Source organism: Stigmatopora argus, chromosome 16 (assembly GCF_051989625.1).
Source record: "Stigmatopora argus isolate UIUO_Sarg chromosome 16, RoL_Sarg_1.0, whole genome shotgun sequence".
In the NCBI taxonomy this organism is placed as follows: domain Eukaryota; kingdom Metazoa; phylum Chordata; class Actinopteri; order Syngnathiformes; family Syngnathidae; genus Stigmatopora; species Stigmatopora argus.
In genome coordinates this window covers 13,746,021-13,766,437 of record NC_135402.1, presented here as the reverse complement: position 1 = coordinate 13,766,437, position 20,417 = coordinate 13,746,021, and the positions used below count along the sequence as shown (strand labels likewise).

Here is a 20,417-nt window from a genome sequence, read left to right as displayed (position 1 = left end):
CTTGGTCCTTCAGCATGACAATGATCCCAAACACACAGCCAGGGCAACAAAGGAGTGGCTTCGTAAGAAGCATTTCAAGTTCCTGGAGTGGACGAGCCATTCTCCAGATCTCAACCCTATAGAAAATCTGTGGAGGGAGTTGAAAGTGTTGCCCAACGACAGCCCCTAAACATCACTGCTCGAGAGGAGATTTGCATGGAGGAATGGGCAAAAATACCAACAACAGTGTGTGAAAAGCTTGTAAAGAGTTACAGAAAACATTTGGCCTCTGTTATTGCCAACAAAGGGTGTTTGACTAAATACTTATTTGCCCCACTCTATCTGAATATCATGGATAGTTCAAAAAGTAAGATTTTCTCCTGTAATGTTTCTTTTTTTTAAACGGGCCAAAGATTATTTGTTGGAAAAAGATATTAAAATGTATAATATTTCTACTCGACGAGGGTCTTGGGGGTTAGGGTTGGAGCCTATCCCAGCCAACTACTATGGGGACCAGGTGGGGGACACCCTGAATTGGAGGCCAGCCAATAGCTGGGCAATTTAGAGTGTTCAACCAGCCTACCATGCATGTTTCTGGTTTAAAAACAAAACAAAAAAAACAGTTCCCGGAAAAACATGTGCAAGACCCTCGATCTCAGGATTGTGAGCCCGACACACTAACCACTCGACCATCAGGATGTCAAAATATCCCAAGTAATAAAATTTTGGCTCGCCACCACAATGGATGACTTAGCCAACCCTACTCTAAGCAGGTAGCGCCCTCTGGAGGAAGCAGGCAAAGCAGGTTCTTACTCACCTCATTGAAACTACTTTTTGGGATATCGATGTAGTTGTGTCCCATTTCCATGTGGATGGTCAAACCCTTTACAGACGGCAGGCTGTACTGGTAGTTCCTAAGGTCCTAGGTTCAAAGATAACCAAAGCAAAATTTGCTCGTCAATCGAAATTTTGACATTGTTTTTGGACAATAATACTGTTGCTTTGGAACAGGGCCCAGGTGTCAAACTGGTGGCCCAAGGCCCAGATCAGCCTCACCACATCAAATGTATTGCTCCATACAAAATTCCCGTATTTTAACTCCTAAAGGGCGCACTTAAAAGTTTTCACAAAAGTGGTCGGGGCGCGCAATCAGTCGGTGCGCCTTTTCCATGCACTAAATTCAAGATTCTGTAGATGTCGCTCTATGAAGCTGACCGCTTGATTGTCTGGGTGTTTTTCTTGCTGAAGAGCTATATTTATATAGTGAAGATGTGGACATCCGGCAAGTCCGGCATATGAAGTCCGAGCTTGCCGTCATTAATGGAGGCTTGGCGAAGGAACTACAACCCCTGGGCATTGCCATAAACTGAGCATTCAAAACAGCGTTGCGAACGGCTTGGGAGCAATGGATGTCCGATGGTATACATAATTATACAAAGACCAGCAGGCAGCATCGGGTGAGTTACGTGACAATATGTCAATGGATTGTGGATGCCTGGACTCAAGTGTTGGCCAGCACTGTTGTTCGATTTTTCACCAAAGCTGGCATCAAGTTCCCGGAATACCCCGGCGCCAACTCTGACTTTGACAGTGAGATGGAGCATAGCATGTTGGACGACAAACTCGCCTGCTTGACCAAACTCTTTATATCAGATATAGAAGGTGAGGAGTTTGACGGTTTTGTAGTTTAACTCTTTTAAGTTCCATTAAAGTGAGTAGTTTTTACCTCAATAGACTCCAAACTTAGTTTTGCTCATGCTGCCTTTAAAAAAACACAAGAGCATAACATATGCTAGCATAACATACGCTAGCATAACATATGCTAGCATAACATATGCTAGCATAACATACGCTAGCAAAACATACGCTAGCAAAACATATGCTAGCAAAACATAGGCTTGCATAGTGTCATGCTAGCGTCCATTGGACCGAAGCGTCTTATCTATGGGCAAAAAACAGAAAATACACCTGCAACTGAGACGGCGCCCTTTCAGGCGGTGCATCCTAAAGTTGAAAGTGAAAAGTTAAATAAAATTGTGTTATAGAGTTGGGCAATATTAAAGCTATATCACTATATTCGGATTTGAAGAGGCACAGTACTAGTATTTACAGAATTAAAAAGAATTAACTCAATATTATACTCAAAAAAATACTCAATACAATTTTCTTTACTACATAAAAAAGTAAACCAAAATGTCATTTGAATTTTCAACCAGAAAAATGGAAAAATATCCTCTATTACCATTACTATCATCTGTGCAAAATCCTTCAGAACAACAAATTTCTGTTGACCAATACTAGTGCAAAAACTAAATAAATGAATAAAACTAAAGTCAACAATAAGAACAATACAGTCATACCTCTACTTACGAATGGTACGAAACTTTCAGGTTATGATTTTTTTATATGCAAATGAGTGACTCGAGGTCCGAAAAAGATCCAAGTTACGAAATCCCCCAAAAAGTAAATGCATTTCCTTATCTGTTATTTTATTTTGAAAATATTGTTCTTGCTTTAGCATAGAGGTCTCAAACCCATTCCACAAAGGGCCGCAGTGGGGCCTGCTCTTTGTTTCAAACGATCCAATGTCGTCAAGTTTAACCAATGAGGGGTCGTCTAAAATAAGTAGCACCTGACTGCAATCAACCTATTACGCTTGAAAAAGGTGTCCGCTTGTTCGGTTTGAATGAAAACCTGCACCCCTGCAGCCCTTTGAGGACCGGTTTGAGACCACTGCTTTAGAACATCCCTACCCACTACTGGGCTCTCATTTCATCACTCTCATATAATGACAATAAAAGCATTCAATTCAATTGTCTCACAACAACCACTATCCATGTTTTAATTCTCTCTTACATACCTGTCCACCTCATCTAAATGCTCTCCGTATTAATGATTTCAATTCCCCTTATTAAGCGATTAAAATCCGTAGAATTGCAATGTGACACATTATTTCACACACACACACACACACACACACACATACACACACACACAAACATAGGGTACACATAAAAGTCTAAAATGTAGTACTACAAAGTGGACGGCTTTCGGCCATGGTAGAACGGGCTCTTGCCGCCATCTGGCAGGCAAACGCGGCTATAACTTCTCCCATTATAACGGCCATGGAGAGAACTATTTCAGCATTCGTACATTAATGAACACTACAAGGCTTTTGTGCTCTTGGGTAGAGATCCGACAGCTTAAAGAAAATTATGTAGGATTTCAGTTAATCATACATTATTACTTCACTTATTCATTAATGGGGCATAATATTTGAATAAACATTTTGAAAACACGATGCAATTCGCATTGTAGTAATTGTTTTTTATTGTGTTTACAAAGGCCCTATTCTGTAATTTGTTGCATTCATTCATTTTCTGAACCGCTTATGCTCACAAGGGTCGTGGGGGGTGTTGGAACTAAATACTAAATACGGGCACCAGGCGGGGGACATCCTGAATCGGTGGCCAGCCAATTGCAGGGCACAAGGAGATGGACAACCATTCACATTCACATATGAACTGAGGGGCAATTTGGAGCTTTCAACCAGGCTACCCTGCATGTTTTTCGGATGTGTTAAGAAACCGGAGTACCTGGAGAAAACTCATGTAAAGCCGAGAAGAACATGCAAACTCCACACAGTGAGGACCAACCCCATAATCAAATCCACAACCCCAAAACTGTGAGGCCGGCGTGCTAACCACCCAGTTAGTTTCACGAGTGCAGGGGTGTTCAATAAGTCAATCGCAATTTATCAGTCAATCGCGAAGCCAGTATTGGTAGATCACATGACATTAAAATATAGACATCAGCCTATCATCCATCACATTACTTCATTGATATACAGGACATTCAGTCAAATGGCATCTGAATTTTTCTGACCCCAGGTCACCGCACATGCGAACACATTGGTGCCCGGTGCAGCAAAACTAACAAGCTATTCAACGAGCTATCGCTAATTTTTAGCCCTCAATTTTTTTTCTCTTAAACTCAACAAAGTGTATAAAAATGAGTGGAGGAGCTGGACCAAAATAATAATAAGAAAACGTGTCACTTTCACACGGAATTAGGAGGGATTTTTTTTCACGATATAATTTTCAAAGTGTTTGCCTTATCTGCCAGTCTACCATCACAATCGCAAAGAAGAAAAAAGTGGAGCGACATTTTCGGACTCATCATGGAAAATACCACACCGATTTTCCGCCAAAAAGCAAGCTGAGAAGGAGAAAGATGAACAACAGCAGTCATTTTTCACACAACATACTTTCAAAGCCAAAGCCGCCACCGAAGCATAGTTCCCGGTGAGTCACGTTATCATTAAAAACAACAACTGACACGAAGAGAAGGTATATTTCAGTTATTCAAAAGCTTTATTGAGAAAACCCAGCTTTTAGTGCACCAATTGGTGTCTGTCACCACGGATGGAGCACCAGCAATGGTTGGCCACTTGGATAGATTGATTGCCAATTGCTGGACGATACTTTTCCAGACTTCCATGTGGATGTGGATGTGGCGACATGATTGCACACTACTGTTTGTGTAAGACTCTTATTAGAAGCAATTATGTTCACATTCTGCCTACTTTTTGCTAGATATTAGGTATTTTTACTAAATAACCCTCACAAAAAATTGGTCCTCTGAGTAGAAGAATAATATACCAGGAGCCAGGTCACTTGGAGGATCCTGGCTTCGCATTAATGCAACAGAGAGCGTCAGGTACAAAGCTGACATCATTTTGGCAAGTTGAGTCTATGATTGATACAATCTTGAAAAACAGAAAACTAAAGAAAAGAATCGGTGCTATTTTGTTGTTGTTATTGACTATAGCTCAGCCTTCAACACCATGAAACTGGACATTCTGACTGACAAACTCTCCCACCTTGGACTATCCTCCTCCATCTGCTGTTGGATAAAGAACTTCCTAACCAACCGACCACAAACTGTTTGACTTGGTTCCCACCTTTCTTCCTCCATTACACTGAGCACTGGCTCCCCTCAAGGCTGTGTACTGAGTCCTCTTCTGTACTCCCTGTACACTTATGACTGTACACCAACCCACCAGTCTAACTCCATCATCAAATTTGCTGCTGACACCACTGTGGTCGGACTCATCTCAGGAGGGGATGAGGCGGCCTATAGAGACGAGGTCAACAAACTGTCTTCGTGGTGCTCGGTGAACAACCTCACACTGAACAACACGAAAACTAAAGAAATAATCCTGGACTTCCGCAAACAGAGCACAGATCTGGCCCCACTCCTCACAAATGGAGTTCATGTAGACAGGGTTCAGTCCTTTAAATTCCTGGGGGTCCACGTCACGGAGAAGCTCTCATGGTCTACAAACACCACGGCAGTAGTGAAGAAGGCCCAGAAATGACTCCATTTCCTGAGGGTACTCAGGAGGAACAACTTGGACACTAAGCTTCTGGTAACTTTCTATAGAGCCACTGTGGAGAGCATCCTGGCATACTCATCACAGTGTGATACGCTGGAAGCACGGCAGCAGACAAAAAGGCCATGCAGAGAGTGATTAACACTGCCCAGAAGATCGTCGGCTGCTCTCTGCCCTCACTGGAAGATATTGCCAGCTCTCGTTACCTCAGCAGAGCCGGGAACATTGTTGGGGACCCGGACTACCCTGGTCACAACCTGTTCCAGCTGCTTCCCTCTGGCAGGCGCTACCGGTCTCACAAAGCACGGACAAAGAGGCTTAAGGACAGCTTCTTTCCCACAGCCATCAGGACTCTGAATTTGCAGTAGCACGACACACAGTCCCCTCTGTGTAACAACTTCGGGGTGAGGAAACATGAAGGACGTTGGGCGGTGATCTGCCTCCTGCTGGCTGACTGAAGGTAAGTAAGAAGACAGTGGGAGGTAAGTGATCCATTTTATTTTTTGTTGGCATCGGTGAGGCAACCCTTTTCGCAGTCGCCGGGATTTGGTTGCGCTCGGGAGGTGATGCGATGTATCCATCACCGCAGAGTGCTAGCGAGTCTGAAACTATCACTTGGTTGGGCTTTTGCCTGGGAAAAGCGCACTTTGTGGAGAAGCACTACCAATTTCGTCATACGCAGCTGGGTATGATGACAATTAGGCTTTTGTCTAGTCAAGATTTTATTTTTTTATTTTTTATTTATTGTAAGTTTAGATAAATGGGAGTCCCTTCCCTGAACCCTGGAAGTGCTAAATTATCACACCGGTCCTCAAAACAGGGAACCCCGCATTAACAAACAACTACAGACCTATACGCATCCTTCCGGCCATCTCAGAAGTCTTGGAAAAGATAGTACCGGAGTGAATTGTGGATCACATTAACAGCAGTCCATACACCCTTAACAGGCTGCAATTCGGCTTAAGAAAACATCATTCTACCGAAATGGCGGCTTGCTTCTTTGTTGAAAACATAAAATCAAAACTAGATAATGGCGGGATCATTGGTGCGGTCTTTATTGATCTAAAAAAGGAATTTGACAACATGAACCACCAGATTCTGCATACTAAACTATCTAATTTTAAATTTTCACCAAGCATGCTAAATTGGATTGAATCATACTTATCTGTAAGATGACAGTGCGTCAGAATACAAAACACAAAATCTATTTTGCGAAATAACATTCTTGGTGCACCGCAGGGATTAGTGCTAGGCCCACTGCTCTTCAGTCTCTACATAATTGATCGGACAAGGTGCTGTCCTTCAACTGTCACCAGCCAAATGTATGCCGATGATGCCGTCATATTTGTCCACCCTAAAGACAAAAAACATGCTGCACAGGAACTCACAGATGCAAAATTGTCTGTATGTAATTCTCAAAAAGAGCGACAAATAACAGCGACCCCAACATTTTTGTCCAAGAAAAAACAATCAATGTAGTCCAAGAATTTAAATATCTAGGAATCAAACAACAGATGAAAAATACACAGAATACAATTAAATTCAATTTGTCGAATTATAGGTTAATTGGAAACAATCTAACACCTGAGTCAGCAAAATTATACACTTACTGCCTAACAAGTTGGTCATTGGCCTGCAAAACAACACTAAAACCAATTGAAACCATTTATAAGCAGGCTTTGAAAGTATTGGACAGAAAGCCAAAAACACACCACCACTGTCAGATATTAAAGGAACACAAAGGCCTGAACTGGAACAATACTGTTAAATATGCAGATGCCACCTGAGTCTACAAAATCTTCCAACACAAAGCCCCTCCTCTGCAAGATTTTGTACAAAAAATTCCAACGCAACAACAAGGGCTGGCTCTAGAGGTGACTGTGTAGTTCCCTTCAAAAAGAGTGCTTTCAGCCAAAGCACCTTCTCTGTCCGCGCCGCACATAGCTGGAACTTAATACCGATTATATACATGAACTCCCGTCTCTGAACCCCTTCGCCAATCATCTTAAAGCCTGGCTGTTAGACGAACAAAATTGCAATCATGGCGCTGTCTAAAATTGTACTACGTGTATGTGTCTAGTCTAGTGTGTGTTATTGTTTATCTTGTACCTACACAAGGGACTAAAGATGGAAATTAGCCAGTGGCTACAATCTTTCATATTTAAATATAGATATATGTTCAGTAACATGAATATAAATATGAATATGTTCATTAACATGAATATAAATATATTCATTAACATGAATATAAATATATTCATTAACATGAATATAAATATGTTCATTAACATGAATATAAATATGTTCATTAACATGAATATAAATATGTTCATTAACATGAATATAAATATGTTCATTAACATGAATATAAATATCTTCATTAACATGAATCTAAATGTTCATTAACATGAATCTAAATATGTTCATTAACATGAATATAAATAAACACACACATCCATAAATCACGCTTTATAAGGATTATAGATGACCGCCAATATCGAAGCCTCGCTACCACGTTGGAATGCAGAATATTGTGCTGCCATCTTGGTGCGCTTCAATTATTTACACCTTTCCCAACTCACTACGAAATGAGAACTCCTTTTTTGGCATAATTGGCGAAAAGTGGGCGGCCCGGTGGCGCGAGTGGTTAGCGCGTCGGTCTCAGAGCTCTGTGGTCCTGGGTTCAAATCCAGGTCATGTCCATCCATATTCTCACCGGGCTTGCGTGGGTTTCCGCCAGGTACTCCGGTTTCCTCCCACATTCCAAAAAACATGGTAGGCTGATTGGACACTCTAAATTGCCCCTAGGTATGGGTGTGAGTGTGCATGATTGTCCGTCTCCTTGTGACCTGCAATCGGCTGACCACCGATTCAGGATGTCCCCCTGCCTGGGGTCCCCTGGCCCGGAGTCAGCTGGGATAGGCTTCAGCACCCCCCGCGACACTAATGAGGATAAAAGTGGTTCACTTGGCCTTGGGAGAAATGGCGTGTTTTCAGTGGAAGACATTCCCTGTTCTGTCCTGGGCGGGTGGAATATGCTTTGTCATGCGTCATATTGATGACTAAAACAACACTAAAACCAATTGAAACCATTTATAAGCAGGCTTTGAAAGTATTGGACAGAAAGCCAAAAACACACCACCACTGTCAGATATTAAAGGAACACAAAGGCCTGAACTGGAACAATCATGTTAAATATGCAGATGCCACCTGAGTCTACAAAATCTTCCAACACAAAGCCCCTCCTCCTCTGCAAGATTTTGTAAAAAAAATTCCAACGCATCAACAAGGGCTGGCTCTAGAGGTGACTGTGTAGTTCCCTTCAAAAAGAGTGCTTTCAGCCAAAGCACCTTCTCTGTCCGCGCCGCACATAGCTGGAACTTAATACCGATTAATATACATGAACTCCCGTCTCTGAACCCCTTCGCCAATCATCTTAAAGCCTGTCTGTTAAACGAACAAAATTGCAATCATGGCACTGTCTAAAATTGTGCCATGATTGTATGTGTCTAGTCTAGTGTGTGTTATTGTTTATCTTGTACCTACACAAGGGACTAAAGATGGAAATTAGTCAGTGGCTACAATCTTTCATATTTAAATATAGATATATGTTCAGTAACATGAATATAAATATGAATATGTTCATTAACATGAATATAAATATGTTCATTAACATGAATATAAATATATTAGGATATTTACGGATTGCATAAGAATTAAACAATTACCGTATTTAATCGCATACAAGCAGCTTTTTTCGGACAAAAAATGATGACTGAATCGAGCGTACGGCTATATGCGCATAAAAACACGACTTGCAAAAAAACTGCAATTTGACAGCGCCGTGACACGATGATGTCACGACAAAATGGCGCCCATGCATGCTCTGTGACATCACGACGAAAGCGAATGTGATACGGTAATTAGGCATTAAAGCTGCAAAAGCAGACTACAGGGGGAAGATGGAAGGGCAACTTGACGATCCCCGAATGATGTGGTACAGCATACGGACCCTCACCAACTATAAGGGCCAAGCTGCGACTCCTGCGGATTCAGATGCGGCACTGGCAGAGGACCTAAACAATTTTTTTGCCCTCTTTGAGTCTCAAGCCCATCACTGAGTCACACCACATAAACCTTGAGTACATCCCACACCAAGCTCGCGAAGAAGCCCCTTCCCACTCATTGTGGAAGTAGTGGATGTGAGCCGTGTGCTCCAAACAGTCAACCCGGGAAGGCCACAGGACCAGATGGAATACCAGGCAAAGTACTTCAGGCCTGTGCTGACCAACTAGCTCCAGTCTTCACGGATATTTTCAATCTTTCACTGGAACAAGCCTCTGTCCCAGCCTGTCTGAAATCGGCCACCATCATCCCAGTACCTCAGAAGTCACCCGCTAACAATCTGCGCGGCTACCGCCCAGTAGCTCTCACACCAATCATCACTAAGTGCTTTGAAAAATTGGTATTGAAACACATTGAAGCCTGTCTTTCCACGACCCACATATCGGCCGAATAGATCCACCAAAGATGCAATAACCCCTGCCCTCCACGCTGCGCCGAGCCACCTTGAGAATAGATGGAGCTATGTCAGGATGCTGTTCATCGCAGAGCTGTCAAACACTGAAAATCGTATTTCAGAATGGGTAAAGAGATTTTTTGGACTTTGGGAGCTTTTTTCCTAGAGGCGTTTAAGAGCACAAGTCCTAATTTTAAAGTCGTTTTTATATATCGGATCATAATTTTATCACTTATTTAAAAAAAGAGCTGCAAACAACACATTAATGATTATTGATAACTTTAATACACACAATTTGTGTGAATAAAATCATGTCAAAATATTTGTGGCAATCAACATTTTCAATACAGTGGTACCTCGTCATACGACCGCTCGTCATACAAAATGCTTGTCTTACGGGGGAAATTTCGATCGAATAATTCGCCCGTGATGCGGTCAAAATTTCGTGATGCGACCAAGCCAGGTGGTCATGGCATTTTTTTTGCATCTCTTTCGTGTATAAAATATGTTTACGAGCACTGGTGGGCGGACTTTGCATTTCCACACCCGTTTTTCCCCCCACTTGGTCTACATTTACATACGAGGTAAACAATATTACTATGGATCGGCAAAGTTTTGCTAAGAAAAGGCGACCGTTGACAATGGACATGAAACGCGAAATAATTGAAAAACCTGAGCGTGGGGTACGTGTTACCGAGCTCGCTCGGCAATACGAGAGGAATACGTCAACCATATACTCCATCCCAGGCGGACATTCATCGTGGCAGAAGAGAAGGCATTACCGGGACACAAACCTATGAAAGACCGCTTAACGCTACCGTTGTGTGCTAATGCCAGCGGTGACTGTAAAATTCAGCCGCTACTGGTGTACAATGTGGAGAACCTGCGTGCCTTCAAGAGACACAACATCAACAAAGAAAACCTACAAGTGATGTGGCGAGCTAATTCGAAAGCTTGGATTACGCGTCATTTATTCACAGAATGGGTTAATCTGTGCTTTGGTCCGGCAGTCAAAACGTATTTGACAGAGAAAAGCCTGCCAATGAAATGTCTCCTGGTCCTCGACAATGCCCCTGGTCTCGAAGAGGAAATTGTGGATGAATATAAATTCATCAATGTCCTCTATCTACCGCCCAACACCACGCCACTCCTCCAGCCCATGGACCAACAAGTGATTTCAAATTTTAAGAAATTGTACACGAAGTATTTATTCAAAAAATGCTTCGATGTGACAGATGACACAGAGCTAACCCTTCGTGAATTTTGGAAAGAGCACTTTAATATTGTCCATTGCTTGAAAATTATTAACCATGCATGGCAGGGCGTCACACAACGAACTCTTAATTCAGCATGGAAAAAATTGTGGCCAGCTTCCGCTGAAAGTGACTTTGGAACAGCAGCCCCTGCTGCACATGATGAACTCATGGATGATATCATGTCGCTTGGAAATTCCTCGGGGCTGGAGGTTGATGAGGCAGATGTGAATGACCTAATCGCCGAGCACCACAAAGAACTCATGACACAGGATTTAATCGACCTACAGGAGCGTGAACATTTGTTGCCGGAACTTAGTAACGAGGAGGCGGTGGAAGAGGCGGCTACAAAAGATATCAAAGACATGCTCGCGAAGTGGCAAGAGGTTTCGGATTTTATTGAAAAGACTCACCCTGACAAACTGGCAAGTGGTCGCGCATCATCGTATTGTGATGACATTTGTATGCGACATTATCGAAATATTTTGAAGGGTAGACAAAAACAAACAACTCTTGATGCGTTCGTTTTGAAGACTTTGGCGGAGCGGCCAGGTGGTGTCAACCCGTAGAACTACGTAAGGTAAAAAAGATTACAACAAATTTAGAATTTAGTTTTGTTTGAAGTTACATTAAATGTTGAGTGTCAGTTTTTTAGTTATCCAAGTTAATTTAAATTTGTTTGTTCGTTTAAGAGTGCATTGTTGCCGTGGAGAAAGTCCCTCCGAACAGCCCCCCCGACTCCGTGTGTGTCGTCTCTCCCCTCCGCGAAATGTGTCTAAATTTACTCCTATTAAACACATTATTACTATCAAACCACTCGTTATTTATTACTTTGTCAATATATGGCAAATTATAAGAAAGAAAAAATTTTTTTCCAATCCAATATCCTGGTTTTGGTGTTTTTTTCAGAGAGTTGGAACGAATTAATTTGTTTCCCATTCATTTCAATGGGAAACTTCCGCTCGAGTTACGAGAATCTCGTCATACGAGCTCAGTTCCGGAACGGATTAAGCTTGTATGTCGAGGTACCACTGTACAAAAAAATGAATAATGAAAGACCTACAAATTTGATACCACATGCAAATTTAATCAATTTTCTTAGTTCTATTAAATTTCTCAATTGCACGCTTGGCCACTTTTGACTCCTCCCTTGAATATTTCTTTTCATAGCAAGCTGCCCCTGCCAGTTGTATGTTCATCTTTACCAAGCACATGGCCTCAAGTGTGCTTGGTCCCATTGACATCCTGAAGTCTGTCCTGATCTTCTTCACAGCACTGAAAACATGCACACATGTGGCATTGCTGTTGGGAATCAAAAGTATGCCCAGTGCAATCTTTGATATGTTAGCATATTTTGGGTTCCCAGAGCTGTCTTTTATTTCTCCTACTAGTCCCCATTGCACATCTGCTCTCTCCTGTACTGTAATGTCTCCTAGCTCCTCAACTTGCAGGCAGCTGACTTCTTCTTGCAAGGCATCGACCTCACAGTCAGGCTTCATGCATGGGAATCTTTTGAAGTACCTTACACTTGTGAAGGAACTTTTTTTGATGATGCTGAGATCAGCCACCTGGGCATGTTTGAGCAATTCGCCCTTCATTGGAATTTTTTCTTTTACATATTTCACTGCAGTTTTATAAAACTTTCTCACACTTGTGCAGATGGCAGTTATATATCCGCCCCGTTACATCAAATCCACATGAAGTGTGAGTTAATCACAGGTACATACAAAGTAGGGGTAACCTTGAGTTTGCCAGTGGCAGGGGTGGATATTCTTTTGGGGAACGACATTATCAGGGGGAGAGACAGAGTAGTGCCTGTGGTGGAGGTGCTTTTTTCTCCATGATGGCGCCGTTCACGCGGCAGCCAGTGGCAGTAGCTCTGTCCACTCTTATTTGTTTTTCATGTTTTGCAGCCCTTCTATATTTTTTTAAATTACATTTTAATATTTCTTAATACATTCCTTTTTACTTTACTTTGTACTTTATACTTTTTACTTTAATGTTTTTACAGCTTTCCTTGTTCTATTAGCCTGGCTTCTTTCTGCTACTTTTTTGGAACCATTCAGCCATGCCTACGCTGTCATACACATGGGACTAGCTGTTACAATACGCAGCAGAAGGAGCAACACCTCAATGCCACTGGAAATTCGGAGCTGGACAAAAGTGCCGGGAGAAGAAGCAACGCTTCTGACCAACCATTCCATCATGGGATAAGATGGAAGACCTGTCAGCGCTTACCAGGCCGGAAACGGAGTCGAGGGGCTCTACTCCGCTACTGTTGTCTTCAGCTCCAGGCTACTGAGGAACTGTGCGGATAAGCTTGGAAGAGTGACTCTGCATATTCTCTACCTCGGTCACAGTCTGCAGAAGTTCCCCATCTTGTGGAAGACTTCCTCTGTGTGGTTCCAGTTTTTGTCCAACTTTACAACGTCTTTTTGAGTCTGTATCCGTTTTTGCTACCGAAACCAAGATGGCGCTGTCTCAAGTGGCAGCCGGTGGCGGTAGCTCCGTCCACTCTTGCTCGTTTTGTGTTTTTGCTGCTTTTGTGTCTTAATGATTTGATTTGGTGATTTTTAATGATCCCATTTACTTTGATTTGCTTTGTAATTTGTGCTTTTGCTTTGTTGTTCTGCGGCCTTTGCGACTGTACTGTCTAACTTTTAACTATGCCTTTTCCTGTATCTGCATTCTCACCCTCTTGCTACTGTCACAATGAAATGTCCCGAATACGGGATGCATAAAGTTATCTAATCCAATCCAAAGCAGCCTGTTATTTATGTCCCGATGCACTCTCCAAAAGTTTTCCTGATGTCTTCCCCATATGTGCCGTCACTCGAGCGCAGGCTCGAAAACGACAACAAGAAGTAGATTTATCAGACACCGTGTTTCCACCTGAGTTGTTTGATAGGACTGGTAAATTCACCACAGAGTCCACTGTGGCTCTAGCCTCTGAGAAGGGAGTTCATATGACTCGTGACGCTCTAATCGTTGCTCAGATTGAGGACAGTACCCTAAACAAGTGTTTTGAATATTCTGTTGGACCTGAAGTTGCGAAGACCATGCCAACAGCTTATTATGTTTATGATGGACTGCTCATGCGTAGGTGGTCTCCGCAGGTGATGGTGAAAGGGACGAAGCCTGTCAAATAGTAGTGCCCAAACCATTTAGCCAGTCAGTACTGTCTTGGCCCATGACAATTTCTGGGCTGGTCATTTAGGAGTTACAAAACCTATTCGCGCCTATCCTAGCATTTCTTTTGGCCAGGCCTTAAGAAAGACGTGTCCACGTTTTGCCGCACTTGTCACGCATGTCAAATGACTGGGAAGCCTAATCAAACAATGTCACCTGCTCCTTTACGTCCGATACCCATCATGGGGGAGCCCTTTGAACACATTCTAGTAGATTGTGTTGGTCCCCTTCCGCGAACCAAATCTGGCAACCCATATTTGCTGACTGTCATGTGTATGGCTACGCGCTATCCCGAAGCCATTCCGTTGCGAAAGATCACATCTCCATCGGTAGTGAAGGCCTTGATCAAGTTTTTCTCTACTTTTGGTCTTCCATGGATTGTGCAGACAGATCAAGGGATAAATTTCTTGTCAGGGATATTTGAGCAAGTGTTGCAGTCCCTGTCAATCAGCCACCGCGTTTCTAGTGCATACCATCCGTAATCACAGGGCGCGTTAGAAAGAGGGCATCAGACAGTAAAATCTGTCTTGCGCAAGTATGGTTTGGCTACCGAAGAAGATTGGGATGAAGGAGTGCCACTTGTAATGTTCGCTGTGCGCGGGGCAGTGCAAGAATCTACGAGTTTTAGTCCCGCAGAGCTCGTTTTTGGTCACTCGGGTAGACGCACGAAAAGAGCAGATTGTTGGTGAAAAGCCTGCTAAAGCTAATGTGCTGCAGTATGTCAGTCGTTTTTGCGAACGACTACACAATGTGCGGGAGATGGCTAAGGAAAATCTCTCTGGTTGTTTGGTTGAGGCAGGTAGGTGGTTCAATTTCGTCAACAGGTTGACTCTTGAGGGAGGAGGTGTTACGGCTGTCAGCCTAGGTATACATTGTGTAGTAAGTTGTGTTGTTGTGTGTTTGTTTTCTGCAGGTACCTGGAGCTGTGGCTCCACCCCTGCGGCAAAGCCCTACCCAGGCCAACACAGCTGTGACTACTTCCCACTCATCCCTCCTCCAATCAAGATCCACTTCCTGCCCTTATTCAAACCCTCTTATTTTTCAGTTCTGGGCTCGACTGCCTGTGATGTAGGTGCTGAGGCAGTGGAGTCGTTACTTTCTTTAGATAGCACCCATTGTCTAGAGAGAAGTAGGTTTTGTTTGCCCCAGCTTCACCTGATTTGTAAGTACGCTATTCATTGTTATATTGAGTACTTATGTTGATAAAGTTAATTATTTTGGGCTGCACATAGGGACTTGAGATAAGTTTAGACACCCTGGGGTATACATATAGTTTGTTGCACTTATACACATCTTATTCCCATGTCTAGACTTTTATTACATCAGTTCTGACAGTGGCACCCTTAGGCCGTATTTTTGGGGGTGTTCATTTGAACACCTGTCTGGGAGGGTGTTTTTTTTTTATTAACCTTTTTCATTTGAGGGTGCCACTTTAGTATCTTTTGCTTCCCCTATGTTGTCCCGTAGTCCAGGTTTTCTGTGGGCTTTGTCGTAAATAAATTATCATTTAATGCTACTTGCCGTGTGTCTGGCTCCTCATTGGCCGGATTTTTCTGCTGTGGTAGTTGCGACTCCCTGGTGCCTCTTACCACCAGGGGGAGTCGTAACATGGTGAAAGCTTTAAATCTCATTATACTTGTATAATGAATATAAACGCATTCAATTCAATAAAGTTTTAGAAGCAGAGATATTACCATTGCATTCCTATGCACAAACAGCTAAATGATAGCATTAAGAGGTGTATGATGTAATGCAAAACAGGGAGGTTAAAATTTATGCAAACAGTTAAAATGTTTGTGTGAGTTTTCAATGTCACAATTTTGCCCATTACTGCATTATTAGCAGACAAAAGGTAAATCCCAGGCACTGTCATGGCAGTCTTAGTGCTGACTTACTGTCGTGACTAATGGCTGCAGTTTGACATCCAAAACTAATTTCATCTCATCTCATTCTTTTCTCATTTATTTATATTATTTCATTGTAGGTTTTTTTTTATGTTGAGAGCTATCACTGGAAATGAGGACTTACCGCCAGGGGATTCATGATGCTATGTCCTGTCTCGCGATACACAGACGGGCGAAAGCGCACGCTGACGGGTGTAGCGGGGTACACTGCCAAGGAGCATGTTTGGTCAAGAAGGCTACCCACTTGGGGGTAAAAAGACAAACGGCTGCTGCCTCTACTCACCACTGTATTCGACCCCGAGTCGCAGAAGCAGCCTAAGCGGGAAGACCTTGGCCCACGGGACCTCCAGCTTGTGGACCAGAAGGCCGAAAAGGAAAGGGGGCTCGGGAAGAGGCAGACCATCTAGTGGCTGGAAGCTAGGAGAGAAGAAAAGCATTCCGCCGTGATCTTTACTGTCCAGGAAGTTCTCAGCGAAGCTCACATTGTCCAGCTCCTCCAGGAACTTGCCTGTTGGAGGAACATCTTTGTGAGCGAGCATTTGACAATTGCCGATCGGGCTTTGAGAGTGCCATTTGCCTCGTTGTGCGTCCTGCTGAATTCTGAGAAAGAGCGCCAAGAGATCACGATAGAGATTTTTCTCTTCGGGGATGCACGCCAGCAGGAAGACCAGCTCTCTCTGGCCCCAAGCCCGCAGCCCGTTTGAGCTCAGGCACCAACATTGATGCGCACCGTCTGACGCCATACAGCATTCACAAAATCAAAGCATGGAAATCACTGATATTTTCACAATTTTTTTTCACATATGTTTAAGGCGGCAATGAGATCACAAGACAGAGGAAGCTCAAAACAAGTTTAACCCTTTTCTAGGGCATTCAAACTCCTAGTCTGCTATTGACAGCGGATAGAGGGCCAATTCGGACTGACAGAATGGGGGGAGTTTCCACGACAACGCACTCGTAACTGAACAAACAAATTTAAATTAATTTGGATTAATATATACAGACACTCAAACATACGTTTAATATATCTTTACACAAAACTAAATTCTAATTTTGTTTTATTTTTTTTTACCTTCGTTTTCCGGGTTAGCTGTTTGCCACGCCTCCACCCTCATGTTCGCTGTCGATGGGCTGTTTGCTGTTGTATTCCCTTCAAAATATTCCGAAAATGATGCACACAAATGTCCTCACAATAGGATAATGCACGACCACTTGCCAACGAGAAGTAGTCTTGAATGAGCGATCGCGGGAGCTAACAGGCTAAGGAAGGAATAACACTGAAAAAATGCAACAGCTCAGCCTACCCACGTATTGATTGTGGGTAATGAAGATTTATTCTGAGAAAGGGTGCCATTGGCTATCAATGCACGAGTATACTTCATTACCCAGAAAGCCCTCTTTTTGCCCGTGCATGCGCGTTGTGTGTTTTCTGGTCCAAGAGTGGGAGAAACTCGTGTGAAGAAACCGCTGAGTTCTCGTAGATACCTGTTATACACAAAAGAGATGCGGCAAAAAAGACAGTGCGCTACAATGATAAACAGCCTCTCATGTCATGGCACCTGGCTTTCTCGCATCTCGAAATTTTTCTCATATCTAGAGCTAATTATTTGCTCGAAATTTTCCTTGTATCTCGAGCATCTCGTAGGTAGAGCTGCTCGTATGTAGAGAGAGGTACCACTGTACTTTGTTATGAACCTTTTTGGCAATAACGGAGGCCAAACGTTTTCTGTAACTTCACAAGTTTTTCACACAGTTGTTGGTATTCTGGCCGATTCCTCCATGCAGATCTTCTCTAGAGCAGTGATGTTTTGGGGCTGTCGTTGGGCAACACGGACTTTCAACTCAGACTGGCTAGGCCACTTCAGGACCTTGAAACGCTTCTTACGAAGCCACTCCTTTGTTGCCCTGGCTGTGTCATGCTGAAAGACCAAGCCACGTCTCATCTTCAATGTCGTTGCTGATGGAGAGATTTTCACTCAAAATCTCTCAATAAATGGCCCCATTCATTCTTTCCTTTACACAGATCAGTCATCCTGGTCCCTTTGCAGAAAAACAGCCCCAAAGCATGATATTTCCACCCCCATGTTTCACAGTGGGTATGGTGTTCTTCGGATGCAATTCAGTATTCTTTCTCCTCCAAACACGAGAACCTGTGTTTCTATCAAAATGATCTATTTTGGTTTCATCTGACCATAACATATTTTCCCAGTCCTCTTCTGGATCCTCTAAATCAGGGGTCCCCAAACTTTTTCCTGTGAGGGCCACATAACTTTTCCCTTCTCTGATGGGGGGCCGGTGTCAGTTTGTAACAGAAAAAGTGTGACGATCGTTGGGGAGCTTAAAAAATGTATTGTTTTCCAGAAAGCCACACATAACCAAATAACCCTTTACAGCAGGGGTCTCGAACTCAATTTACCTGGGGGCCGCTAGAGGCCGAGTCTGGGTGAGACTGGGCCGCATCAGGATTTCCACAAGAAAAGCACTGATAAAACATTCCAACGTTATCAAATATCTTTATTTTTTAACAAAAAATAATGAATTAAATAAATTAACTTAAAGATGAATAAAAAATAAATCAATCAGTAATACAAAACCAAATAATACTAATGAGCATACAGTAGATATACACTGGCTGGCTAAGTAGAGAAAATGAATTATTTTTATTCCGTTTCAAATGTCTGTATTAACAGCTCTTTAACCTTTAACTTTCTGAACTTGAATGGAACATTGAACATGAAATATTCTGAACACGGCTTCTCTTGCCTACTCCTTGCTGCTAGAGACCTGGCAGCGCTTCTTCTCACATAGTCACATTTGGCTTGAGGGAGGAAGCAGTGGAGACCCTCAGTAGAGCTTGAAGATGCTCATCAGTAAGTCTGGACCTGTACTTGGACTTATTGAAGTTCAAGGTGGAGAAGAGCTTCTCACACAAGTATGTGCTCCCAAAAAGGCACATGGTCCGCTTGAACCTTCGGGAAAGTTCAGGGAAGCTGGGGGTCAACTCTCTCAAAAATTGCCCAAGCTTGTCTGCTTCTCCACTCACCTCCCTGAACTTGGCTTTGAGTGCAGAGTTGCACTGCAGGTCAATGAGCTCCATTTGAAGCTCAGGAGGGGCATCTTGCACATCAAAGGAGAAGGGGTCCGCAAAAATTTGAAATGTGGCTTTGTGTGTCTTGAAGTCTGCAAATCTGTGATCAAATTCCTCCTGTAGCTTCGAAATGGCCTCAACATACTTCTCACCACTGAATGGTGTGCCTGCATCCACGAGAGCCTTGCATGCTGGGAAATGGCAAAGGTTTGTCTGAGAGAGCTGGGCTTTCCATAACACAAGTTTAGTGCAGAATGCTCTCACGTTGTCATAGGCAGCACTGACAAGTTGCCCCTGGCCTTGTAGCTTCTTGTTCAGTACATTAAGCTCATGTGTGATATCAACAAGAAAAGCCAAGTCCATGAGCCATTTGGGATCACTTAGCACAGGATCAATCAACTCACAAACGGCGTAGCTAGCTTTGACTGCTGCATTACTGTCTTTGGTAGCCTTCTTGAAGAGATCCTGTTGCCTCAGAAGACGTGTTTTAAGACTGGCAACCTGGTTGGCTCTCTCATCTCCCTGGTATTTTTCGTACTCCTCAGCATGTCTCGTAGTACAATTACGTTTCAAATTGTATTCCTTGTGCACCGCAACTTTTTCAGTGTAAATGAGACACGTCGGGGTGCCCCTGTGCTCAACAAAGAAATATTGCACTCCCCACTTTTCTTGAAACTGTCTGTGCTCATCACCGACCTTTCTCTTCACGGCAGGCTTTGAAAGAGACATCTCTGGGGCTCTGTAATATGTTTTTCCACTTGGAATGAGTCTCGGGTTGATCTTTCACATTCAGTCGTGCGGGTTTGTGGCGCATGTGCACTTTCGCTCTCCGTTTCAATCGCGGAGATGGCTACAGACACTGACACAGGCTGGATCACGGATCATAGCGCCTCATTCAGTTCTATGCTGAGAGCAGCGTAGGAGTGTGCGCGCCGAGCGGAGTGATCGGCCTCACGGCTTCTCCTCCGCCCAGCTGATTGGAGGAATGAATGAGTGAGTGAGCGAGGCACTGGACAGCCCGGCCGATGTCCCGCCCTCCAGAGCCGTATACCTCACCGTGATTGGTTCATTCAGCTCCGAACCAAAGTTC

The 20,417-nt window shown here is 43.3% G+C and overlaps 1 protein-coding gene across 17 annotated transcripts in view; it reads right to left on the bottom strand.

The window, feature by feature from the left end:
* Positions 1 to 221: 221 nt before the first annotated feature.
* The window catches only part of LOC144091025 (zinc finger FYVE domain-containing protein 16-like), a 63,603-nt gene continuing 43,407 nt past the window's right edge, over positions 222 to 20,417 (bottom strand). For 2 of the 17 annotated variants that reach the window (XM_077622999.1, XM_077623004.1), the window contains 6 exons: positions 17,625 to 17,724; positions 17,312 to 17,389; positions 16,817 to 16,972; positions 16,523 to 16,747; positions 16,364 to 16,446; positions 222 to 901 (listed from right to left, as the gene is read on the bottom strand). In XM_077622999.1, coding sequence (XP_077479125.1) covers positions 740 to 901; positions 16,364 to 16,446; positions 16,523 to 16,747; positions 16,817 to 16,972; positions 17,312 to 17,389; positions 17,625 to 17,724 — 804 coding nt within the window. In that variant the 3' untranslated portion in view covers positions 222 to 739. Of the gene's footprint in view, positions 902 to 16,363; positions 16,447 to 16,522; positions 16,973 to 17,229; positions 17,500 to 17,624; positions 17,725 to 20,417 lie in introns of those variants that run through there. The other 15 variants (XM_077623009.1, XM_077623013.1, XR_013305585.1 and 12 more) reach the window with 11 other exon arrangements.